General features: G+C 58.7%; 2 protein-coding genes across 8 annotated transcripts; both read right to left on the bottom strand.

Annotated features, from left to right (window-relative positions):
* Positions 1-464: 464 nt before the first annotated feature.
* SPATA20 (spermatogenesis associated 20) lies at positions 465-12,947 on the bottom strand. 5 transcript variants are annotated; one of them, XM_055329242.1, is made up of 17 exons: positions 8,393-8,491; positions 7,592-7,710; positions 7,279-7,458; positions 6,933-6,997; positions 6,630-6,784; positions 6,404-6,547; positions 6,099-6,300; positions 5,571-5,701; positions 5,370-5,474; positions 5,069-5,143; positions 4,762-4,971; positions 4,484-4,676; positions 4,013-4,181; positions 3,517-3,728; positions 1,960-2,159; positions 986-1,066; positions 465-809 (listed from the first exon to the last, which is right to left on the bottom strand). In XM_055329242.1, the coding sequence occupies exons 2-17, from the start codon at positions 7,666-7,668 to the stop codon at positions 639-641; spliced, it is 2,370 nt and encodes a 789-aa protein (XP_055185217.1). In that variant the 5' UTR covers positions 7,669-7,710; positions 8,393-8,491; the 3' UTR covers positions 465-638. The 5 variants fall into 5 exon arrangements, with proteins under 5 accessions (XP_055185217.1, XP_055185246.1, XP_055185210.1 ...); XM_055329271.1 differs by lacking the exons at positions 7,592-7,710; positions 8,393-8,491 and adding an exon at positions 11,056-12,947; XM_055329235.1 differs by lacking the exon at positions 7,592-7,710 and having other exon boundaries at positions 8,393-8,504.
* A 20-nt stretch (positions 12,948-12,967) lies between these two features.
* On the bottom strand, positions 12,968-22,239 carry EPN3 (epsin 3). 3 transcript variants are annotated; one of them, XM_055329216.1, is made up of 10 exons: positions 21,955-22,239; positions 18,230-18,906; positions 17,152-17,270; positions 16,415-16,495; positions 16,019-16,147; positions 15,002-15,089; positions 14,254-14,523; positions 13,952-14,068; positions 13,597-13,827; positions 12,968-13,384 (listed from the first exon to the last, which is right to left on the bottom strand). In XM_055329216.1, exons 2-10 carry the CDS (start codon positions 18,765-18,767, stop codon positions 13,047-13,049), a joined length of 1,911 nt encoding a protein of 636 aa, XP_055185191.1. In that variant the 5' UTR covers positions 18,768-18,906; positions 21,955-22,239; the 3' UTR covers positions 12,968-13,046. The 3 variants fall into 3 exon arrangements, with proteins under 3 accessions (XP_055185191.1, XP_055185185.1, XP_055185200.1); XM_055329210.1 differs by lacking the exon at positions 21,955-22,239 and adding an exon at positions 20,425-20,553; XM_055329225.1 differs by lacking the exons at positions 16,415-16,495; positions 21,955-22,239 and adding an exon at positions 20,425-20,553.
* Positions 22,240-23,406: the final 1,167 nt, after the last annotated feature.

The raw sequence follows: 23,406 nt of genomic DNA, 5'->3' as shown, positions 1-23,406 counted from the left end.
CCTTGGTTCCATCCTGGGGTAAGGGGGAGCAGCTAAATGGACATCCCAAAATAAACATCCCTGGTCCAAAGAACAGCAGCTCCCATGATGTACCGAAGCATATGCAAATGTTATCATTTCATGAAAAATAAACGCTCATATAAAACCTCCCCTTCCTTTTCCCCAGCTTAGAACAGGAGACAGGGGGAAGGGGAGGTCAGGATCCTTTCCTAACCCTGCTGAAAGCCAGGCTCAGCCTATCCCCTCTCAAGGGCAAGGCTGCTCCCCAACCCCCAGCCCTGGCAGGCATTACAGGCCCCCTACCCTGAGTTTCATTCAAGCTGCAATGACCACAGACTGGGGCAGTGTCAGCCCAGAGACCTCTGAAGGTGAAGAAGGAATTGGAGAAGGCAGAGGCGTCAGCTAGAGGTCCCCCCACACACACACAAGCAAGGCTGAGACCCCAAGGTTCCCGTGGGATGCTGTTAGGTTTATTCCAGGGTGAGTGGGTGCCCCTGGGGGGGATGGTGAGGATGGCCGAGGGCGTCTGGTGACAGGGCGCCCAGGGATGGCCACAGCATGCACAGGGCCCTACCGGGCCTGAGTCTGGCCAGCTGGGAAGCTCGGCCTCCTGCCCCTGCCTGACACGGTCGAGGAAGTCATTGGTGTAACAGTTTCCGTAACTCGCAGGGCTCCGTGATGGGCATTGAGCAAGCTTGGTCCTCACACACGTAGGCCGTGGCCCGGTCTTCCAGCCGCCGCAAGGTACTCAGGAAAGGCAGCTGGCGGGACAGGAAACTGGAGGGGTCCCCGTTGGCCAGGATCAGCACCTGTGGTAGCAGAAAAGTAGACAGTCACCTGGGGGGTACTGGGACACTGGCAGGGCCCACGGTGGTTTTCCTCTCCTGGGGCCACCGGAGGAGGGGATAGTGGAGAGATGCAGAGGGGCAGGGGGGCCCCCAGGCAGGAGAGTTGGGAGGCTGGGGCAGGGCTCACAAACTCTAACCTTGTTAGGGATGTAGATGGAGTGGACACACTGCAGCAGAGCTTTGGTATCCTTGGCCTGGGGATCTCCACAGATCACGATCTGGCCAGAACAGAGAGGTAACTCCAGGAGCAGGGGTGGGGAGCTGGACCCAGACCTACCAGGGGTTCCCTGTCCTCCCTCCACTCTGCACTATAGCCCCAGGAAGGAACAGGGATGCAGCTGAGCATCCTCCAGACCAGCTGCCAGGAGGCTGCCTCAGATTCAAGCTCAGCAAGTGGGAACATGGACGCACGTACATAAGAACACATAAAGTGATGGTATCCTACACAGCAGTGGGATACAAACCCAGGGAGACGCACCCACAGGTGCAGACATCAGCACACAACACACACACACACACACATACACATAGAAGCAGAGATGTGCAGGTAAACATGCAAATATAATCAGGGCAAATCTGAACATGGCACATACATACTGGTGAACACACTAGCACACACTCGGCGGGCATGCAGATGCACAGTCACACACCTCCAGAGGCACACATATTTAGACATGCACACCCAGCAATAATGTAAATAGGGATTTGCACACAGATAAGCACATGCCTGCCCACACAATGGCAGCCCCAACCACACAGATACAGAGACAGAGAAACACTTCACCAACCACAGGGACGCATCTCTAGCCCCTGCCTCCTGCCCTCTCTGCTCTGAATACCCGAGTAGCAGGTGCTCACACAATCACTTACCCAGGCCAGAGGCCTGGCCCCTCAGATGCACACTCACTTGGATACCTCCACCGCCTAGAGCAGCTCATATGGATATCCCCATGGAGATACCTGCACACACTCCTTGACAGCCACACACTCACAGACCTGAGCTCTGGGGGACAGCTCCAGGAGCCCCACCCCATGCCCCCAGCCCCCACTGCAGCCCCAGATCCCCTCCTCCCCCCCGGGTCCTAGCATGAGTGCCCTCACCCCCCCACACCTGCTTGAGGGTCTGCTGGTGGGCTGAGAGGGCGCGGACCATCTCTGGCAATGCCACAGGGACACGGCGCATGCGCTCGGAGAAGGCAGTCAAGAGACACACACACTTGTCCATCCAGTCTTTGTGACCCGTAAAGCCATGCATCCGAAGCAGGTTGTGGGCCGACACAGAGTTGGCACTGGGCTCTGCGCCATCCTGGTCTGCAGGGGGCAGGGTGGAGGGAGTGGTAAGGGTCAGTCACAGGGTCCCAGGACCCAGCCCCAGGACAGTGACCACAGTGGTGGCGGATGGGGATGGGATGGGAAAGAGTCCACCCCGGCCCAATCCTGCCCCAGCTCTGATGCCCGGCACTTGCTGACCTCTTGCTCTCTCAGCCACTTGGCATGGGGCTGAACATTTGGTCCCCCTGCTCCCCCATCTATGGACTCCTCAATCCAGCTACACAGCTGCTCAAGCCAGAGTGCCATCATCCTTGCCGCTCCCCACCTTTCCCCTACCTCCCACTTCTAATCCACCCAGAGTCTGCTGGGTCCATGGCCAGAGTAGACCTAAATCTCACCACTTCTACCCATCTTGTACTTCTAGCTTTTCCGCAGCATTTGCCCGCCCTCACTGGGACTGAATGCCACTGATGGCCTCCTGACTGGTCACCCGGTTTCCCCTGCCCCCCTTCGGAAGGCCCTTTTGTCCACCTGCAGTCAGAATGATATTCCTGGAACCTCACCGGACCAGCCCACAACCTACTTAAAACCCTTCAGAGATTTTCACTACTTGCCAGGCCTATAAGACCCTGCAGGGACCCAGCTTGGCCTAAGAGGGTGCCTCCCCTCTGCTAGCCTCCGCCCCATCCCCCATCCTCCAGGCTTCTCAGAGTTGTTGGCTAAGTGATGCTTGTCCTGGGCTTGAGTCCATCCCCCTCACTGAGTTAGGTCCCACTGTTGTTCTCCAGCCGGGTCCTTTCATTCCTTCAGCTAACATTTGTGGAGCACCTGCTAATGTACCAGGCCTATGCTAGGTGCTGGGGATGATGCAGAAGGAAAAGAAGAAAAGCCTTGCTCCCAGGATGCTTACATTGGGGGGGAGGGCACCATTAACATACCAGATGTGTCAGGTAATGGTGAGCAGTACTAAAATGCAAGGGGCCAAGCGCCTACTACTCTATGACGCTCCTGTTGTAAGTACCCATCTGTGCGTGCACTTTTGTACTGGTCATTACTATTTATTAGTTGTTTCCCCTGCTACATTGTATTTTGTGAGGGTAAACCTTGCATGATCTATGAATCCAAGCACCCAGTTACTGCTGCTAAGTGTGTTTGTGGAATAGCTCGATCCATCTCTGTATCCACCTGTAAGTTAGTACCAATGCTAGCTCTGTTTCATGTATTAGGAAACTGAGGATCTGGAATATAATAAGACCAACTCCAAGTCCGTTGGTGAACAAATAAGTGGTGGAGAGGTGAACCCAGGCTGGCTCTTTACCACCACGCTGCGCTTATGCCTCCCCCAGGGAACCCAAGCCCTAACTGGGTCGAGGTCAGCCCCACACCCACCACTGACCGTCCTTCAGATGCAGGGGCAGGCCAGCCCCTAGCTCAGCCTCACTGCAGAAGTAGCCACCGCCTTGGGAGTCCCAGAAAAGCCTGTCCTGCGTGTCCTGCAGCCGAAGAGCCCACTCGAGCCATGAGCTCTCCTGCGAAGCCTCGTACAGGTCCAGTAGGCCCCGCACTACAAAGGCATAGTCCTCCAGAAAGCCCCAGCAGGGTGGGTTGCTGTGGGGACAGGCATTAGGGAAGGGGCTGCGGACAGGCCGAGGGAGAGAGGCTTTCCCAGAGAAGGCCCTCTACCTGCCCTTTCACTTAGCCCTCAAGATCTATCTCTTGGCGGGTACCTTTAGCCCACTTCCTGGATGAGTAATTGGGCTCAGGGAAGGTAAGAGCTCATAGCAGCAAATGGAAGAGCTGGGATTGGAGCCTACCAGGAGGGAGGGAGAGGGACGGAGATAGGCCCGCGATGCCCAGGGAGACCAGCCTTCCCAAGCTGTCCTGGCCCTGACCTGTGCTCCACAGTTCCCCCAGGGCCTGCATAGCACGTCCGCATCAGGCGCCCACTGGCCACATCAAACATATGCCGCTTCAGGAACTTGGCACCATTGATGGCATAGTTGATCAGCCTCTCCTGGCCCAGGACAGCCCCAGTCACAGCATAGCCAGACACCATCAGTCCTGGAGGGAGGAGACACTAGACACTTCAGGAGAAGCCAGCTGGACCCTTCCAGGTGTGTCCGCCCTGATCCTCCAAGCCCCCGACACCTCTCTGGAGCAGTGGGTAAGAACTCCTGGCTCCTGAGTGTGACCTAGGGTGGGTCACTTCGGCTCTTTAAGCCTCAATTGGCTCATTTGTAAATTGGGAATGATAAACCCGATAAAGGGAGAACTGATATCTAGCAGGTGCCTGACAGATAGGAGGGGCCTCTTGAAGGATAAAATCTGTCAACAGGATCAGGCCGCAGACATGGCCGCCCCACCGTTCCAGGCGGCCAGCATCTTGCTGTCCAGGTGTGGCTTTGGCCGATGTTTCCGGGCCTGAAAGAGCTTCTCCAACCCCGTATTGAGCAAGGTCCGGACGGCATCTACATCCAGGCCAAAGCGGGCAGCGGTCAGTTCCAGCGAATAGCGGACGGTCAGCACATTCTGGCCCTGCAGCTCCCCCTTGGGGTCCTGAGGAAAACAGCCCTGGTGAGAGGGAGTCACCTGGCCTGCTGGCTTCAGGGCCTCTCCGTCCCTGACAGCCCCGCATCCTCACCTGGCTGGGGCTGATGTTGCCAGCCTCTGTGAGCCCGTAGTGCTTCATGAGGAGCTGGCCCGAGGTCAGGGGCTCGGTGGCACCCAGCACAGGCTCAGGAAGGAGGTGCTGGACCTCCTTGACCGTCCACACATAGAAGGCCCCCTCTCTGGGCCGCATGCCCCGCTCTGGGGGTGAGTCTGCGTCCTCAGCGCTGTAGAAGCCTCCAGACTGTGGGAAGAGGAGAGTTGGCTGGCCCCTGCCTTCAGGGCAGCTGAGGCCCCGAGCCCTCCTGCCTCCAGGCCCGCCTGCCTCAGTGGACACACACCCGATGACTCAGGTTCCGAGCCACGTACTGCAGGATGCCTTTGGCAACATCGGAGTAGAACTCGTCACCAGAGATCTGAGGTGGGAGGAGGGAGGTCTGTAAACAGAGGTCTCTGGGGTGGCCTGGGTACAGAGAGGGCTGTCACCATTCTCCCAGGAGGGTGGGGAGAGAGCCTGGGCATACAGGAGGGGATTAAGGGTGAAGACAAGGGGGCAGCTAGAAGTCCCCAAGCCTTAGAAGGGCAGCCAGAGGTAGGAGGACAGGCTAAGTGTCTTTGCTCTAGGCTGGGTTCAGGGGTCACCTGGAAGGCTTGTGAATAGGCCACTGCAAGCTGTGCCTGGTCATACAGCATCTTCTCAAAGTGGGGGATATGCCACTGGCGGTCCGTGGAGTAGCGATGGAAGCCCTGTGCCGGGCAGGACATGGGGCTAGAGGCTGACCCTAGATTCTGCCCCCACCCCACTACCTCCTGCTGCCCCCTCCAGGGAATGCCTCCCCTCACCTGTCCCACATGGTCTCGGATGCCCCCGTTAGCCATCATTTTCAGGGTGTGCAAGGCCATCTGTTGGGCCCGAGAGCCATCTTGGGTTAGTCGATGGCTGAGCCAGTAGGAGAACAGGAAGTTCAGGATCACTGTGAGCATCAAGAACAGTCACGTGAGAGGATGGGGGACTTGGGCGGGGCAGAGATTTGGGTGATCAGGAGGCCTTTGGCCAGGCTGGGGTTAGGAGTTGACTCAACAGGCTGTCTCCCTGGACACGCTGGAGGTCAGGAGGTCAATGGTCAACACAGAGAACAGAAGATCGCTCTCCAGGTCAGTGTCATAGGGCTGCTGCTCAGATCAGAAGTTAGGACTTCACCAGAGAGCTCCTGGCAGGCAGGGGTGGGGAGTGAGTCAGAGCAGCTCTGGTCAGCCAGAGCAGGTGGTTAATGACCAAGCCAGAGGTCCGAAGAGATCGGCCCGGATAGGCATCACAGGCATCGGAGGGCTGGGATGGGAGTGGGGAAGGCAGGGATGGGGGGCACGGACCCGGCGTGGGGAACTTGGGGGCCTCAGCAAAGCCACCATACTCCTCATCATAGCCCTCATCCAGCTGTTGGAAGCAGCGGCTGTTCATGGTGGCGGCGGATGGTGGCACCTGCCGGTCACCCATGCTGATCTCTGAGCGGGCCAGGAGGGCTGTGGTGACATGCTGGCTGTTCTCCAGCAGGGTGTTCTTGTTCTGCTTCCACTGTAGGAGGCAGGGGCAGACCCAGAGGTCAGCATCCAGTGGGGGGGTCCTTGCCCTGGAACCCAGTCCCCCACGCATCTCCACTCCCTGGGAGCACACCCACCTGCTCCCGTATCCTCAGCAACACTGTGCGGAAGCCAACTCGGGTCAAGCCATCCTCGGGGGGAAAGTAGGTGCCCCCCACAAAGGGCTGGAGGTTGGGAGTCAACCACACATTCATCGGCCAGCCCCCACCACTGCTGGTGGCCTGGCAGAGAGAGGACGAGGGTGAGGGGAGCGGCCCCCTGTGCTCAGACCACCCCCACCCCCATATGGGGAAGACTACTTACTTGCACGAAGGTCATGTACACCTTGTCCACATCTGGCCTCTCCTCTCGGTCTACCTTCACGCTGACAAAGTCCTCATTGAGCAGGCGGCCAATCTCCTCATTCTGGAAGGATTCCTCCTCCATCATGTGGCACCAGTGACAGGTGGAGTATCCCACTGGAACGGGGCCACGGTGGACCGGTGGTGGTGGTGGTGATAACCAGTGATTGGTTAGAGGTTTCCTGGGAGGCTCCAGGCCCAGAGGACCCTTCCCCTGTCCACTACTGCCCCCTTCCTCCCATCCCAGGGAAGGGGGGTACCTTACCTGAAAGGAAAATTGGCTTGTTTTCTTTCCTGGCCTTGTCAAAAGCTTCCTGTCCCCAGGGGTACCTAAGCCGGCAGGGTTGGGCTTCACTGGCTGACCCCAGGATGGGGGTGAGGGTGGGGGAGAAGGGGTGTAGGAGGGGCTGAGAGCTCAGCTGCCCCCAGAGGGGGGGGTAGGAGTAAGGGGGTGTAGGAGGGGTTGAGACCCCATCTGCCCCCAGAGAGAGAGGGGTAGGAGTAGGGGGGTGTAGGAGGGGCTGAGAGCTCTGATACCCCCAGAGGGAGGGGGGCAGGGAGAGGGAGGTTTAGGAGGTCGGGGAGGGAAGAGCTTCAGGAGTGGTACTCACCAGTCCACAGGGTTGTAGGCATGTTGCAGGAGGTACGGTGACTTCTCATTGATCAGGCGGTTGGGGACCTTCTGGGGTACAGATGGGGAGCAGTTGGTCCGGCTTCCCTTCCCTCCAATAGGCATGGGTACTGAACTGCTGACTGTCACACTGCGGTCCTTGTCCCGGGAGGAGCTGCCCCTGGCGTGGGCAGGTGCGTCAGTGACAGCTTGCCACCCGCCTCCCCCCAGCCCAGGCCCACCACGGAGGCCCACAGCACTCCCCCTGCCCCCTGGCTCCTCTCCTGGAGCCCCCTGCTCCAGGCCTAACCCACCTTTCTGAACCACGGGGGAGACCGTGGCCTTTGTGCTCCCCCTTTTGTTTTTGGGGGGGTGAAGAAAGGTGGCTCATTGGGGGATCCCTGCCAGGTTAGTCTCCCCCAGCCTCTCGGACCTGGCGGTGGGAAGGATGATGACTGTGAGGTCAGAGTGAGTCACAATGGGCAGAATGGAACGTCAGTCTCCATTCTTTCCCCCTCACGGAGCCCCTCCCCATGGTGTCTGCACTGGCAGGTGTCTCTGCTGGCCTGGGTTAGTGACCTGGGCAGGAGGCTGTCTGCTGCTGGTGGCTGGACAGGGCAAGAACTGGACGGCAATGACAGGAAAATCAATACAGGGGGCCCTCTCACTCAACATTCACCCCCTGGGCCCTTCCATAAGGCCAGACCCCCCCAGCACCCCCAGGGAGTCAGAAACTGGCTCAGATCTCAGGGGGCTCAGCCTGGGAACCTGGCACTGCAGGGCAGACCTAAATGACAGGCCCCTCCACCCATAAGGATTGGGACAGGTCAGCCCAGGGTGCCCCTGGACAAGGAACATGGCCTGGCATTGGGGTCCAAGTAAGGCTTCCCGGAGGTGGTGTCAGGAGAATTCCGGGGGAGCTGGCCCTGCAGCAGGAAGGGGGGGAGTCGGGTGGGGGGTGAGGAGGATGAGGGGTTGGGGAAGAGGGGGCGGTACAGTCTGGGCCAGGTCGCGGGAGCAGTAAGGGTGGCGGCGTGCTGGGGACCAGCACCGTGATGCGACAAGCGGTCCCGGGCCCCTCGGGCTCGCGGCTCGGCCCACTCACCGGCCCTTACCGGCGGCTGGTGGGGAGGCCCCGCGCGGCGCGGGGCAGCAGGAGGCCGCGGCCCAGCCAGGCCCGGGCACCCAGCATGGCTGTTGGCGGCCAAGGCGCGGACGCTGCGGACCGGGAGGGAGGCCCAGGCTGCGAGGGGCGGGCCAGGGCACCCACCGGGCCGGGCCTCCCGCCGCCGCGTGGCTGGTCTCCGCGCGCCGCCCGGTGGCCGAGCGTGGGATCGCAGGCCGGACAGCGCGGCCTTGGGAGGCCCGGGTCTGGGCACGGAAGGGGCCGGCTGGGCTCCGCTAGACCTAAACCGGCTGCCCGCGGGACAGTCACGCCTCGTGAGAAGAACATGGAGGGCTGGGAGGATGTCAGGGCCGTTGGATGCCAGAGCCTTAGGTCATTTTGTCCAACCCTTGACCATTGTACAAATGAGAAATGAGGCTGGAGGGACCCCTGGGTGACTCAGTGGTGGAGCGCCTGCCTTCCGCTCGGGGCGTGATCCCGGGGTCCTGGGATCCAGCCTGCATGGGGCTCCCTGCATGGAGCCTATGTCTATGCCTCTCTCTGTGAGTGTCTCTTATGAATAAATAAATAACTTTTTTTTTTTTTTAAGAGAGAGAGAAGCGAGGCTGGAGCAGAAGGCATGCATTCTCCAGGCCCACCCAGCCAGAGAGCTTTGACTCTGCCTTTCCATTTAAAGATCCTGGGCACATCCCACCCACTCCAGGGAGGCTTCCCTGAATAATAACGACAAGCCAGCTCTGAGTCCTATCATATACTTTCCACACTTATCTCATTTACTACATTCAGCCAATATTTATTGAGTGCCTACTGCCTGCCAGGTGCTCTGCTTAGGTACAATGGTGGGTGGAGAGAGACCAGGCTCCTGCCCCTGTGTTGCACACAGTCTGTTGAAGGAGACAGAATTTAATCTGACAAACACACACACACACACACACACACACACACACACACGAATATACAACCACCCACTGTGAGAAGTGTCATGACTAAAACAAGGAACCTGATCTGGTGGGAGAGGCGACGCAGGAGAGGCTTCCCTGAGGAAATCACATTTGTGTAGCAGCCATGGAAGAATGAGAGCACGGGGTCCTGAGAGAGGGTGTCAGGGGAGTGCTGGGGAAACAGGCGGAACTGATGGGCAAAGGCCCTGGGCATAGCAGTGAGTCAGGGCTGAAGAACTACGGAAGACAGGCATGGCTGCAGGGCAGAGAGCAAAGGAAAGAGACATAGGAGATGACGTGAGTTTGGAGGAGGGCAATTGTCCAGGTCCTGGAGGGACTCATGAACTGTGAGTAGGAGTTTTGGTTGTTGATGAGAGAACAAAGATGTTCAAGGGCTTTGGTCAGGGAAGTGACTCTGCACTTTAGAAAGGTCCCTCTGGCTTCTAAGTGGAGAATGGGCTGGAAAGGCGCAAGAGTGGAAGAAGCAGGATTGGTTAGGAGGCTGTGGCAGGACCCAGAGGAGATGGTGGAGGTTTGCACCAGGTGGAAGTGGAAGTAGTGAGAAGGGTCTGGAGGCCTGTAGAGGAGAAGACATCCTCAGGATTGGCAGTGAGGGAAAGGAAGATGTCAAGACTGGTTTGCAGAGTAGGGCTTATGCTGGACAGTGAGGCCATTTGCTGAGGAGGGGGCATGGAGAGGCTCAGGTGGGAGTTCGAGAGGTCATTTTTGGACATTTTGGTTTGAGGTGCCCTTGAGATATATGTGTGGGGAGAACATGGCTCTGGAACAGAGGAGAGGTTTGTAGGAGGAATTGGGGCAGCGGGGAGGGTTCAGTGCAGGCATGGCAGGGACCATCCAAGGAGCAATGAGAGGAGCAAGCTCAGGTCTGGGCTCAAGGAACTCAGGAACACACCCATGAAAGACACAGACAGAGAATCACAAGAGGGTCAAGGGAACACCAGGAGAGGGTGGTGTCCCAAAGGCAAACAGACAGAGAGTTGCAAAGAGGAAGGGTCCTCATGGTCAGATTCTGGAAAAGCCAAGTGAGATGGGACAGAAAAAAGGCCAAATGACTTCAGCAACACGGGAGTCATTGGCTGAGCTTGGCAGACAGTGTTCAAGTGAGGTGGGGCTGACAGCAGAAGTCAACTGGAGTGGGTCAGGAGGAAGGGAAAGAAAGGGGATAGAGAGAGGTGGCATGGGTGCTTGAAGTGAGGGGAAAGATGGAAAGACTTTCAAGATAGATGAGGCTAATTATGATAAATATCAAGGAGAAGGACTTGGTTGACAGAAAGCAATTGATGACGTCAAGGAGAGAAGAGATCTCTGAGAAGGTTGGGGTGGTGGCAGAAAGGTCAGCAGGCCGGAGGGTCTGGTAGATGCTCCCTGGAAGGAATGAGATTAAGATCAGAGAACAGGAAGCCTGCCTGGAATGTGAAGGAATTTGGGTGATGACGAGCCCAAAAGTGTGACCATGGGTAAGGGTAGCTGAGAGGTCATGGTCATCTTTCTGATTAATGGAGTCAGGTGGGGTTAAGGAAGATCTGGGTGAGGAGATTGTGAGCCAAGATGGCAAGCATGGTGAGAATGAGGTGGAGCACAGCCCCAGGCAGAGGAGGCAGGACAACCCAGGGGCTCCAGCCTCCAAGAAGGAGGCTCTTAGAGGAGGAAAATGGTCCAGAAGGAGCTATGGGGAAATAAGGCTACCCACCTCTTCTTTGTGGGGGTCAAGCAGCATCCCTTGGGGGTCCTCAGAAAATCAAAGTCCACAAGGGAGAGCCAGCTTAGAAGAGGAGGGCCCAGGTAGGGGAAGGGTGACCGGTGGGTGAGCTACCAGGAAGGATGGAAACCTCCCAGGTGTGTGTGACAGAAGACAGACGGGGGCTGGACTCTGGGTGCTGCCTGGCAAGACCAGGAATGAGGGTATGACGGGCTCATTGCTCACTGGAGTCTCTGAAGAGGGTGGGCCCTGGGCCAAAAGGACACTGCGTGGGAGGAGCCACATAGCAACCTCCTAAGGAAGGAACTCTTGTTCCCACTTGACAAGTAAGGAAATGGAGGCAGAGTCATAGAGAGGTTAAGTAATTTACTCAAGGTCAGGGAGCATAACCACTTATTACTAAGTGATGATGATGATGATTATTATTATTATTATTGAGTGCAAATCTTGGAGCAGAGTTGTGAGCTCTGTTGGTCTAATTCCTAAGTAGGAGCTCTTGTCGATCCTGCCTGTAACAGCCATAGTAGGACTCCCTCCTTCCAAAAAAAAAAGGAAAAAAAAAAAAAAACCCAAACCAAAGTAGCTCCTTTTGCCACATCCTCCTTCCACTTAAGAAAGAGAACAGCATCGTATCCTCCCTCCACGTTGGCGTTCCTGCTCTATAGAAGGCTATTTTCCCTCAGTGACCCAGAAGGGAGTGGGGGCTGGGAGCAGGGCTACTACAGGGCCAGAGTCTGAGCCCTGAGGACAAATTAGTGTCCAGTGGTGGAAGAAAAGGAATGGAGGGTTCACGGTGGCCCTAGGATAAGGTACTGGGCCCTGCCCCCTTACCTTTGTTTCTCAGACCCTACATAAGCCCCCAGAAGGGGTCAGGCTCTCTCAGCAGGCCTGAGATAGAATTTCTTGCCCTGGCAACCAAGGAAGGGGGCGGGGAAAGGGTAGAGCCAGATTTAAAGTGACTCAGTAAAACAAGGAGCACAAGGGTTCCAGTACCGGTTTTGTCTCCCCACTGAGTTCTGAGTTCCTGGAGGTTGTGGGCTTAGCAATTCTTGGATTCCTCCCCGGTGAGTGGAACACTTTGGTCGCTGCAGGTCAATATTTGTCAATGAAACCGGGGGCCCAGCCTGGGAGCACAAGGCTGTGGAGTCAGATTTTCTGAATCCCAGTCCCAATCCGTGCTAGCTTTGTGACTTTGAGCATGCCACTTAACCTCTCTGAGCCTGCTTCCTCACCTATAACATGACAGCAGGACCAAGGGCTATGCACTTGGTTTAATGCTCTGCTGCCTCATTTTGAAATTCTTAATTTGGAAGAAGGGCCCTGCCTCTTCATTTCGCACTAGGCCCCACCAATTATGTAGGCAGTCTTGAGTGGGAATAGTATTATCTACCTCAGAGGGTTGTTGCAAGGGTTAAATTAAATAATCTGTCTAAAGTGCTTAGCACAGAATGAGCGGCAACGAATGGGAACAACTGTCTATTGTTCCCTGCCATTAGATCATCCCCAGGGCTGATCCGTGGTAAAGTGAAATGAGAGAACGAGTGAGAGCTTGGGGAGCGTCTGGAAGCGAAGGTGCCAGGCTGTGGGATGTACGGCAAGTGGGAGCATCTCTGTGCCCCACACCGTGGAGCACTTGTTTCCGCCGCAGCCGGCGATTCGCGCTGTGGTCCTGGTCCAGCCGCCACGCCTCGCAAGAAGTCCACTTGGTGGAGCCGAGGAAGCGGGCTCCAGTCCCCACCACGCGGGCGTGGTCTCGGCCCCGGGACCGCGTCGGTCTCAAGCTCCAGGAGCTGCGGAGGGGCGGGGCGCCCGGGCCGGCCGGGGGGCGGAGCCTCAGCCGGTCCGGGCTCCCCGGGGCGGGGCCTGGGTGGCAGCCCCGCCCCGCCCCGCCCCCCGCCCCGTCCCCGCCCCGCCCCGGGGGCGGGTCCTCGTGCCAGGCGCGGGCGCAGGCGCCGGCCCGGGCGTGCGGGGCGGGGCTGCGCTCAGAGGAAGGGGTTGGTGCCGCCCGCCTGCGGGGGTGGCTGGAGCGGCCCCGCGGAGCCCGACGTGGGCAGCAGCGGCTGCGGCAGGCTGGCGGGCGGCGGCGTGAAGGCTCCCGCCTGCGGGAAGACGCTGACCGAGGCGGGGAGGGTCACGCCGGCCGGCACGCTGCTGAGCGGGAGGGGCAGGGAGGCGCTGTAGGTCATGGAGCCCAAGGGCGCCCCGACTGGCCCGCTGGCGGGAAAGCCCAGCGCCGGCGACCCGGTGCGCATCTGATTCAGGGTCGGCCTGCCCTGCTCGCCCCCGCCGAACGGGTTGGTGGCGGATGGAGCGCTGAGACCTGCGGGGCGAGAGCGGGTGGGGAGCTTGGAGCGCGCCAGGGCGCACAGCCCTAGATGGAGGGGGAGGCAAGATCTGGGGTCTCAGGGATGGAGAAGAGTACATTTTTAGAGAAGATTTTTAGGGCAGGAGCTGGGCTCTGAAAGGAGTGATGGAGAAAAGCAGGGGGCCCGCAGTGTGGAGACCCAGCGGGGACACGGGAGAGTGTCCTACCTGTCAGGAAGGGGTTTCGGGTCTTTGCAGCCTGGGGCGCCTTGACTAATGAGTCAAGGTTGACCAAAGAGGAGGCTGAAGGGCCCAGGAAAGACTCAGGGGTCCGGCATGCTCGGGCCTCCTTGCTGGGCTGGGTTAGCACTTCCCCCAGTGCACCCAGGTCAAAGGCGTCTGGCTCCTTGGTGCCATTTTGCTTGGAACTGGGGATGGGGTCTCCAAACAGGTCCAGCTCTGGAACAGAGATAGACCGCATTGGTAGGGAGAGGGAATGGTCACTCTGTGGGAAGAGAGGACAGAGGTCACCTCTGGGTGGGCCCCTCATTCCCCAGAGCTGTGTCATCCCCTGCCTCCTTACCCACAGGACTGCTGGGCTTCCCAGAGGGCAGGGCCTGGGCACACTCTGGCGCCTCCTTGGTCTCTGTGGGTCCTGGAGGTTTGGCAAATGGGTCAAAGGGTGAGGTACCACCTAGAGCTGGCCAAGGAAGAAGAGGGGGAGGAGGTAGGTTGGCAAAAAGGTGGGTGTGCAGTCACTGGTCTGACCCCTTTCGGGCAAGCAGCCCTCTTAACATAGACAGGACATGCTGCCCCTTGGCACTGGAGGGAGGGGACCCAGAAGTCCTCCAGCGCCTCACCCACACTGTCTGGCCCTCTGCTTACCAGGTGCATTGGAGGTCTCCCCTGAGGCCCCCCAAGGGTCAGCCCCAGTGCTGGGGAGCTTGTGATGGGGGGAGTTCTGTGCCCAGAGGTCTGTGGAAGGGGGTCTGGCAGGCAGCACTGGGGTCCGGCCCCAGGGCTCAGAGGAGGAGAGCATAGGGTGCAAGTCCCAGGGCTGGCTTCTGGACAGGGTGCTTCCTGAAGGGACAGGAGACCAGGGGTCTGCAGAAGGTCCCCAGGAGGAGCCACTGGGCTCTGTGTTCGGCCTGAGACCTAAAACAGGAACAGCACAGACATGACCTCAGGCCAACCTTTACACCCAGTCCAGGGCCCTTCCCAGTTACCCAGACCAAGTTGGGATGCAAGGGTCCCATTTCACAGATGGGATGTTGATTCAGGACCCACCCAGCAAGCTGGAGCCCATATTGAGCAAGTTGTGCCAGGAGCGTGGACTCCCAGGCATGGGCAGATCAGGCCACTTCCCAGTCAGGGATGGGCTGGGACAGGAAAGCCAGGGTGACCAGGGGAAACGAGAGAACCATCTCTTGTGTTTTCCATGAGCTGGGCTCTTCAGACATTCTCTCCCATCCCTTACTACAACCCCATGTCCCAGAGAAAGCTGAGGTTCAGAGGGGTAAGTGACGACTTGCCCAGTGGCCCCTAGCTATGGGGAGGGGGTGCCAGCAAGTGGTGGAAAGGAAGGGACTTTCTGGGACCAGCCTGGAAACCTCTTGCAGCCCTGCGTGCCCACCTGGGATGTCCCATGGGTCAGCGGAGCAGTGAGTGGAGGGCGGGGCCGGGGTGGGTGCGAAGATGTCTGCCAAGTCCAGGACGGAGGACTGTGGAGTGGGAGAGGCAGCCATGGCTCAGAAGTGGGTGAGACCAGAGGAAGGGCGGTCCCTGGCCTATCTTCCTCAGTCCAGCTCATTCTCTCCTTTGTTCACTTACAAACATCTGCTAATGATCCTCGCCTCTGTACAGTGCTTTGCAGTTTATAAAATGGTTCCTCATCCATTTAGTACCTGACTTTCATAACAACCCTGTGCAGTAGATATTACAGGTAGTGGTGTGCCCATTTTACAGATGCATCAGCTGAGGCCCCGAGAGGGGAGATGCTTTGCATGAAGTTGCACAGTTGGGGAGAGGCAGAGCTGGGATAAACCCAGGCCTGCCTGACCCCTTCCTCAGTTGTCCTGATCCTCCACCCACTGGTGGTAGAAGACAGATTTTATGACAAGTCTGCCTTCCTAGGTCAGAAATTAGCCACTGTTGAACATGGCAGAAAGGAGACAGAGACATCCTAGGGATAGCATACACTGCTTTGGAGGATGGCTTTGTTCCAAGTAGCTACCCACCCCCGTATTTTTGGAAAGTATGTGTATGAGCCCAAGATATTGTCTGGACCATGTGCCTGAGCCCGCTTCCCCCTCAACTAGATCCACAGCATCACATCACCCTAGAATACGAGAGGTGGAGCTGTCCAACAAAAGGAAACGAAGGCCACCATAGTGATATGCCCAAGTCAGAGTGACAGCAAATCCAGAACCCAAGTCCAGGGACCTCAGATCAGGATTCTTTGCATCCCACTTTGCTCAGGCATCAGCCCATGCGGTCTGGAACTGGGGGCTACCGCACCCCTTCCACTCCCATTCTTGTTGAATAAATGCTTAAACAGCGCTTATTATATACAAAGTGGGGTTCTAACTGCTACGGATACCAATCTGGTTTGTGTCACAGGCTCAGTCCATGCACCGCAGCCCCTCCCTACCTGGCTGGTTTTCAGCTTCTCCTCCTCCTTTCTCTCTTCTCTCTCTGGCTCTTTGTCTTGCCAACGATGGACAGCGGCCCCAGCGCCATTGGCTACAGGGGAGTCATCTCCCCGCCAGGACCTCACCTCCTGCAGAAGGCAAGAGGGGTGAGGACAGCATGAGCGGCCCAGGCTGGACTTGGGAGGACTGGAGCTGGAGTTGAGAAGAGTGGGTGAGAGAGGTTAGGCATGGCAGGACCACTGGGTGAAGCAGGAGGAGCCTGGTTAGTGCCTATGTAGCACCTGTACCAGCACCTGCACCAACACCTGCACCAGCACCTGCCCTAGCACCTGCACCTGTCCCAGCACCTGCACCAGCACCTACACCTGCACCAGCACAGGAGGCTCAGCCGCTACCTTCTCATGCTCCTGCCGGCTCAGACGCAAAGCCAGCTGCAGCTGCAGATCCTCATCCCTGTGGGAGGCTGGGGGAACCGGCTGTGAGGGGGGGAGACAGGAGTGAACAGGGCCCAGTGCTCCCACTCCCAAGGGGAGAGAGAAGTGCCCACGCTAGTGGGTGTGAGCAGCCTGCTTCCAGGCAGCAAGGTGAATGTGGCTTTCTCCCTGCCTGGATTTGCGACCAGTTTCAAAATCCAGGAGATTAATCCTTTTCTTCTGGGTCCCCTGAGTGCCCCCATGTCCTGCTGTGTGAGGCCCAGCTGCTTCCTGCCCATCCTACATGGATCCAAAGAAGTGATGGCAGAGAAGATGATGTCAGAGGGGCTATCCCTGCCCCCTAGAAGGACAGCTGGTGGCAGGGGTTGTGGGGGCAGTGAGTCTCGGTGTCTCCCAGCACACTCACTACTTCCCACAGTGCGCCTGGAAGACACACACATACCCTCAACCCACTAGGTATGGGTGCCCTTTCTAGGCCCAGCCAGAGGAGACTGGAAGCAGGGAGGCAATCCCTGCCAAAACACTCGCGGGCACAAGGACAGGCCCTATGCTGTCCTTGGGAGCTGGACTGGGGTCTGGGGGCCCAGAAGGGAGGACCCTAGGAGTCAAGGGTGTGGGGCATCAGGGCACCTTTCCTGCCTCCCTCCAGGCTCCCCTCACCCCCAGTGCCACGCCTAGCTGTGCCCCAGGTGCCTTACCTTCTCAGCCTCCTCCCGGCTCATGGCTAGAGCCAGCTGCAGCTGCAGCTCCTCTTCTCCTGATGTCTGGGGCCGGGCCTGCTCCAAGTCGGAGGTGTAGCGGGGGGATGATGAGGAGGCTGCAACGACCACCGACCATTGTGGCTTCTTTAACCACAGAGGTGCCCGTGCCACTCCCCTCCCCCTGCCTCATCAGGAAGCTAAAGCTCAGAGAGGGAAACAGAGGAGGAAGGAAACAACTGGCAGCTGAGGGCTCTAGGGGGCCAGGCAGCATGCTGCCCAGTGCTTTGTGTGTCTTCCCATTCCACCCCCAGCAGAGTCTCCAGTCCCTCCTTTACAGACACACCAAGAGCCCAGGGTTGCCTGGCCAGGGTCCTGTGGTAAGACTTGAAGCCAGGTCCCCTGCTCCAGCTCCTGCACTCTTCCAGTGGGGTCCCGTCCTACCAGGGATCAAGTAAGGTAGGAACATGAGAGGTTCCAGGCAGTCAGGGTCACAGCTCTCAAGGCCCCCAGCACACCCTCTAGGGCTTTATGAACTGAGGCCCCTCCTGAGTACCCCTCAGCTCCAGGATGCCCACAGTGGGGCAAGGAGGAGAGTCAAGAAGAGCTCTGCAGCCACCCGCATTTTCAAGGACAGTGCCCTCGAGCAGGGAGTCACGAGGGATGCCCCGATGGAGCGCCCTGTACCATGTGTCTGGGCTAAGGGTATTCCTAGGCCTGGCCTCACCTAATTCTCACATCCAACAACTGGAGCAGATAAGATTCTCCCTACTTCATAGATGAGGAAGCGGAGATTCAGAGAGGCGGCCGTCTAGATTGCTCAGCTGGAAAGGTGCCGAAGGCGACCCCGCTGGGGGACTGCGGAGCCTGTGCATCTGCCACCCTGGCCCCGGCCTGCCGCTGGACAGCTCCCCGAGGAGTCCTTAGGATCCCGCTGTGGTCTGCGCTAATTTGCGGCCCACCTGCTCCGCCAGGCAGGTGTGCCTCCCGGGCTCCATTCCCCACCTCATCTCCCTGAATGCTCGGGACCCCCCAGCACTCAGGGCCGCACCCCCCCCCGGCCCTGGGGCTCACTCACAGTTGTAGGAGGACGGGGAACCTCGAGAGCGGCCGAGCCCCAGCTGCCCGCTGCCAATGCCCGTGCCCTCCAGCGCCATGCGCTCCTTGGTCTTGAGGGCGTGGGTGCGCTCCTGCCGGAGGCGCTCCTCGTCCTTGAGCAAGGCCATCACCTGCTTGACCTTCTCGCGCACGTTGACGCCCTGGTCCTTGCCGTCGCGGTCGATGTACTGGAAGTCCTTGAGCGTCTGGATGGTGTAGAGGTTCTCGCGGCACTGGTGGGCCACCCGCTCGGAGCCCGTCTTGAGCAGGTAGTCCAGCAGCGTCAGCGCCTTGTACACGTGCCGCCAGTTCTTGCCGCTGTCATTCAGCCGCCGCCACAGCATGCCCATGACCTCGGCGAAGGCCACCGTGTTAAAGGTCAGGTCGGCGATTTCCGACATGAGCGAGCTGGGAGGGCCCCACGGGTCATTGCTGGTGGCCTCTCGCACCTTAATCTCTGCCTCCGAGTAGTTGTGCACAATGTTCTTCACCTGGCGCCGCAGCGCGGAGGTCGTCATGGCTGGGGACTTGGAGGTGGGCGGCCCCTGCCCCCGCTGGAGGTGGAGGGCCGAGGGCCACCGTCTCGAGGTCACGATCTCCAGGGGTGGGCCCCCACACTCTCAGTGGGGTGGCCGCGTCCTCGGGTTCCACATGGGTCTGCAGGAGAGAGGGACAGAACTCAGGGGCAGTGGCCCCCCTTGACAGCCACTCAGCCACCAACGGAAGGCCTGGCCACAGGTCCCCACCGGCCAGGAGCCACCGCTGGCAGGCACTTATTTTTATTTTTCTTATTTTACATATTATTCAGAAGGCATGTCTAGCCTCACATGCACGCTGCTTGTCACAGTCACACTACAAAGACGAGCTTATTATCTCCGTTCAGAGATGGGGAAAGGAGGTTCACGGAGCTGGTGTGAGCCAGGAGCTACCTCGGACACACCCACCTTGCCCTTAGCGAGAGACACAAAAGTGACCCCCAGGGATGCCTGCTTACCCTGCTCCTGCTTCGTTATCGGGATCTAGCGTAGCACCCATTCTTTCTGGTCCTCGGTCCCCACTCTCCCCATTTCTCACAGCGTTAGTTTGTACACCTTCATTCATTCAACACCTAGTTCCTGGGGCCTTCTCTGAGCCCAACACTGTGCTGAGCACAGAGCACAAGTCCTGGCCAACACAAGTCCAGTTCCAGGGGCACAGATGACGATTCAATCAAGCATGGGCATATACAGGAGTACCCAAGCTGGGAAAATCAGGGGAGACTTCCCAGTGGAGGTGATGTTCAGAGATCTGAAGGGAAGATGAAGCTGCAGGGTGACGAAGGGTAGCTCAAAGGGAATACTTGGGCGAGGCCAGAGGCCCAGAGAGGAGTATGAGGCAGGAAGCAGGGCCTGCCTCTCGAAGAGACCTAGCCCCTGCCACCTCTGTGGTACACACAAGAGTACTGAAGTCAGGGATGGGATGCAGCCTGCCCACAGTCACACGGCGTGTAGGTGGCCGAGCTGGGACTAAACACCTAGGTCTCCAGAAGACGAATCTGATACTTATTGTCAGGGTTACTGGTTTTGTCGTTAATTCATATGATTGCTTTATTGTTTTGGTTCCATCTCAGCTAGAATGTAAGCTCCCTGAAGGCAAGGCCGGTTTGAGCACCCCAAATCTGAGGGGGAACTAGAGTCAGCCCGCTGGCCTCTCCACAGCTTCAGGACCAGGCCATCTGGGGAAGGCAAACCCAGGTTCAAGACAGAAAGAGGTTCTCCCAGGGCCCCACCAGAAACCAACACCAGAATCCCCTACCATGGCTGTTCCTCTGGTATGGGTACACACACACACACACACACACACACACACACACACACGCTAGACCCCCAGAACCTCCACACCACCCGTGAACCCCCACCAATACCACCACCCATGGAGATTGTGCCTCCCCCCCCACCTCGCCCTGGCCTCCGGTCTCTGCCCTGGGCCTCAGCAGGAGTCAGAAGCTGCTCATCCTGCCCTCCCCCATCTGGACTTGCCCTCCCCCCAGCCCTGCCAACCCTGGGCTCAGTTCAAAGCAGCCAGCAGGCCTTGGCAGGCTTCTTCGGGGCCCAGGTGCCTGGGAGAGCTTGGGCCCAGAGGAGGTGATCCCGTGGGACTCCAGGGAGATGGAATGCTGGCTGAAAGGCTGCCTACCTTCTGTCTGCTGTCTGTCCGTCCAGCCTGGCAGGCCTTCTGTGGGGATACCACAGCCAACACTTGTTTAACTCCTGCCCTCCCCCTCACTGGTGACTCAGATCTGTCTTTACCTCCCCAACTGGTGGGCTGGCGGGTGGCAAGAATCAAGATGAGAAATAATTGTGCCCCACAGCCCGCCCGGAGTGCCCGCCCCTCCCAGTGCTGGCCACAGAAACCAGCAGAACCAGTCAGGCATCCTGACTCCACCAGCCACCCTGCCAGAGCCTGGCTTCCCCAGCCCTCCCGCCAAGCCTGGGGTAGTGGGAGGGGCCCTCCGTGCGGACCCTGCTGCCCTGCCTGGACTTTCCTTCTAGGAGGGGGAGCGGAGGAGCCTTCTCTGCACACCTTCCCTGGAACTGGGGGAAGGGAGGCATCAGAAGCCCCAGGGAGATGCCTGGACTTCCCTCCCCTAAAGTTAGAAGGGACAAGGTGGGGAGGACGAGGGGGCAGGGTGAGGCCCGGGGAGCTCTGAAGGGAGGGAGGAGAAAAGGAAGGAACACGGGAGGGAGCAGCTGGGAGCCCTGCCAGCGGTGTTACAAGCCCAGGGTTTTATCGAACACAATATGCCCAGAAATAAAAGGGAGTGAAACAGAAACCCAGCAGCCAGTGGCGGCAGCGGCAGGCCCGGGCGGGCGGGTATGGAATTACTGCAGTGACCTTGAGCCAGACCTGTCAGGTGGAGGGAAGGACACTGAGAAGGCAGAGCCTGAGAGGCTTATTCCGAGATATGGGGGAGGAGGAGGCGGGCGGGTATGGAGCAGAGTGGGGAGGGGCGGGCTGGGGGGGGGCAGGCCATGTGGCACAAGTATCCGCTCTCTCCTTTATAAAGGGTGGGTGCCAAGGAGAACTTTCAGGGGGTGAGGGGGAAAGGAGAGATGGGCGCCAGGACTGGGGAGGGAAACTGTCAGGGCTCAGGAAGTGGATGGCATCCCTAGAGTGGGGATTCAGGGACAAGGGGAGAGCCTAGATATGTTGTCACGTGCAAGAGTTTGTCCAAAGTGTGTGTGTGCCACCAGCCTGCAGAGCCCCCGGTCTGCTGAGGCAGCCCCAGCCCCAGCCCCTGCCCCGTTGGGGTCAGAGGGAGCCCCGGGGCAGGGGGCAGAGGGAGAGGGAGTAACTCTTGCTAGAGGGAGGCGCAGGGACAAGTGTGAGCTAGAACTCTAAGCTTAAGTCAGCCCTGAGGTGGCTGTGTCCTGGGGTCCTGGAATGGGGTGGGGGTTGCCCTGAGGCTGGAGATGCAATGCGGGGTGGGGCTAAGGAGGACGGGTGGGCAGAGGAGGATGGGACTCTGTGGGAGGATGCCACCAAAGATGCGGGTTTCAGGGTGGGGAGGCAGCCCCCCGAGTCCTGCTTCCCCGGGGCTGCAGGCAGGAAGCCTCTGGGATCCTCTACTTTCCTCCTCACCCCTCTCCCTTGGACCTGGGATGAAGACTAAGCCCCAAGCCTTCCATGAGAGGTACCACCGCTGCCAGGGAGGGGCCAGCTTACCTCTGGTGCAGGCTCCCTTGGCCCCAGCCCTGGGACCACGAGCAGCCTCTGCAGTGACCTTCCGACCCGACCCGCGCAGCAGGGGGACAGTACAGCCTCAAGAGTGACCCCAGAGCCATCCACCAAGGACCCTCGTCCTGTAGATGCCCACCCTCTCCTAGGAGGTGCAGACCCCTCGGAAGGGTGGCAGCAGGGTCCCCAGAATGGGCTGCAGCTCTGCCTCTAGCTTGCTTGTCTTAGACGCTCAGCCTGCAGGCAGGCAGCACTCGGAGGAAAGTTGCTCAGCTGGCCGGGCAGGTCTGCCTCAGCAGTAACAGGACACAGGAGGAAGCGCAAGGCTTGTTAACCCCTTCCTGCTGGCTGGGCAGGCGGCAACGTCAGGGGGGACGCCTGCCGGCTGGCTGGCTGACTGGCTAGCTCTCCCCAGGAAATATGTTTTCTGAGAGCCAGGGCTGCTAGCCCACTCCCACCCCGCAGGGAGTTAACCCTTCCCCTGCCTCAACAGGAAATAGGGTGGGGGTGGGGGGGACCCATCTCTGCTGGGCCAGGAAGACCATTCCCAGGGGCTGACCCTTTGGTGGAGTTGCTTTCTGTGGGCTCCAGCTGGCCCCCTCAGCCACCCTGAAGGGGGCATCCAGGCTCCAGCTAGATGCCCCTCTCTGCCTCTCTCTGCCTCTCTGAGGAACAGAGTGACCTGCTCTCTCCAAAACTCTTCCCACTCTCTACTGGAGGATGCTGAGGCCCACGAGGTCCTTATCTGAAGCACCAAATACAAAACCAAGCAGGTGGGAGGTTGTGGCCACTACCCCATCTCCCACCCACACCTCTGCTCCACTAGCACTTAAGGTGGTGAGCCCAGCATTAGCAAAGTTGCTCTTCAAACTCTGGGAGCTTAGAGGCCACTCGGCACGAGGTCTGGCCCTGAATGATGATTTTGGACAGAAAGCCATTCAGGTACTAAGTCTAAGCTGACAGTACTTTCCTTTCCAGGAGCCACCCCTTGTCCACTTCCCATTTCTCTAAGCGGGGGGGGGGGGGGGGGGGGGGGAGGGCGAGCATAATGTCCAGAGCTGTTTTTAAGGCAAAAAGTGGTCCAGGGGGGCCAGCTGGTCTGACAGGAGGAAGGGATGAGACAGGCTGCCGAGGACACAGGGATCTGGCCTCTAGGGTTTGACAGTGTAGTGAACATGATCCCCAGGGACTGCAGCTGGGCCTTGACCCAGCCAAAGTGCGAGGATCTCAGGGAGCCAGGCCCCACTGGGTCCAGTTCTCCTGATCTCACACTTGGTCATTCTTTTGATCACACCTGGGGAAGACCTGGTTCCAGGAAGCGTAACCCCAAAACTGTGGGCCAAGAAAGGTGAGAGGCAGGGTGATGCTGATGTCTGTCCAGTCACCTGATTCATTCCTTGTCCTGATAACAACCTGTTTTTCTACTCGTCATCTTACACA

Source organism: Nyctereutes procyonoides, unplaced genomic scaffold (assembly GCF_905146905.1).
Source record: "Nyctereutes procyonoides isolate TBG_1078 unplaced genomic scaffold, NYPRO_anot_genome, whole genome shotgun sequence".
NCBI classification, from domain to species: Eukaryota; Metazoa; Chordata; class Mammalia; order Carnivora; family Canidae; genus Nyctereutes; species Nyctereutes procyonoides.
The sequence above is the reverse complement of the archived record's forward strand: the minus strand, read 5'-3'. Positions and strand labels throughout refer to the sequence as shown.

What these genes read in the sequence shown, in the direction of transcription:
- EPN3 (XM_055329216.1), bottom strand. Translation starts at nt 18,767, where the DNA reads ATGACGACCTCCGCGCTGCGGCGCCAGGTGAAGAACATTGTGCACAAC. An exon ending in GCCGGGAGGAGGCTGAGAAG is followed by an intron (nt 16,496 to 17,151) that starts GTAAGGCACCTG and finishes CCCCCCTCACAG; the next exon opens with CCGGTTCCCCCAGCCTCCCA. An exon ending in GGAGACCTCCAATGCACCTG is followed by an intron (nt 14,069 to 14,253) that starts GTAAGCAGAGGG and finishes TTCCTTGGCCAG; the next exon opens with CTCTAGGTGGTACCTCACCC.
- SPATA20 (XM_055329235.1), bottom strand. Translation starts at nt 8,469, where the DNA reads ATGCTGGGTGCCCGGGCCTGGCTGGGCCGCGGCCTCCTGCTGCCCCGC. An exon ending in CCCCAAGTTCCCCACGCCGG is followed by an intron (nt 5,702 to 6,098) that starts GTCCGTGCCCCC and finishes TGATGCTCACAG; the next exon opens with TGATCCTGAACTTCCTGTTC. An exon ending in TCCGAGACCATGTGGGACAG is followed by an intron (nt 5,475 to 5,570) that starts GTGAGGGGAGGC and finishes TGCCCGGCACAG; the next exon opens with GGCTTCCATCGCTACTCCAC.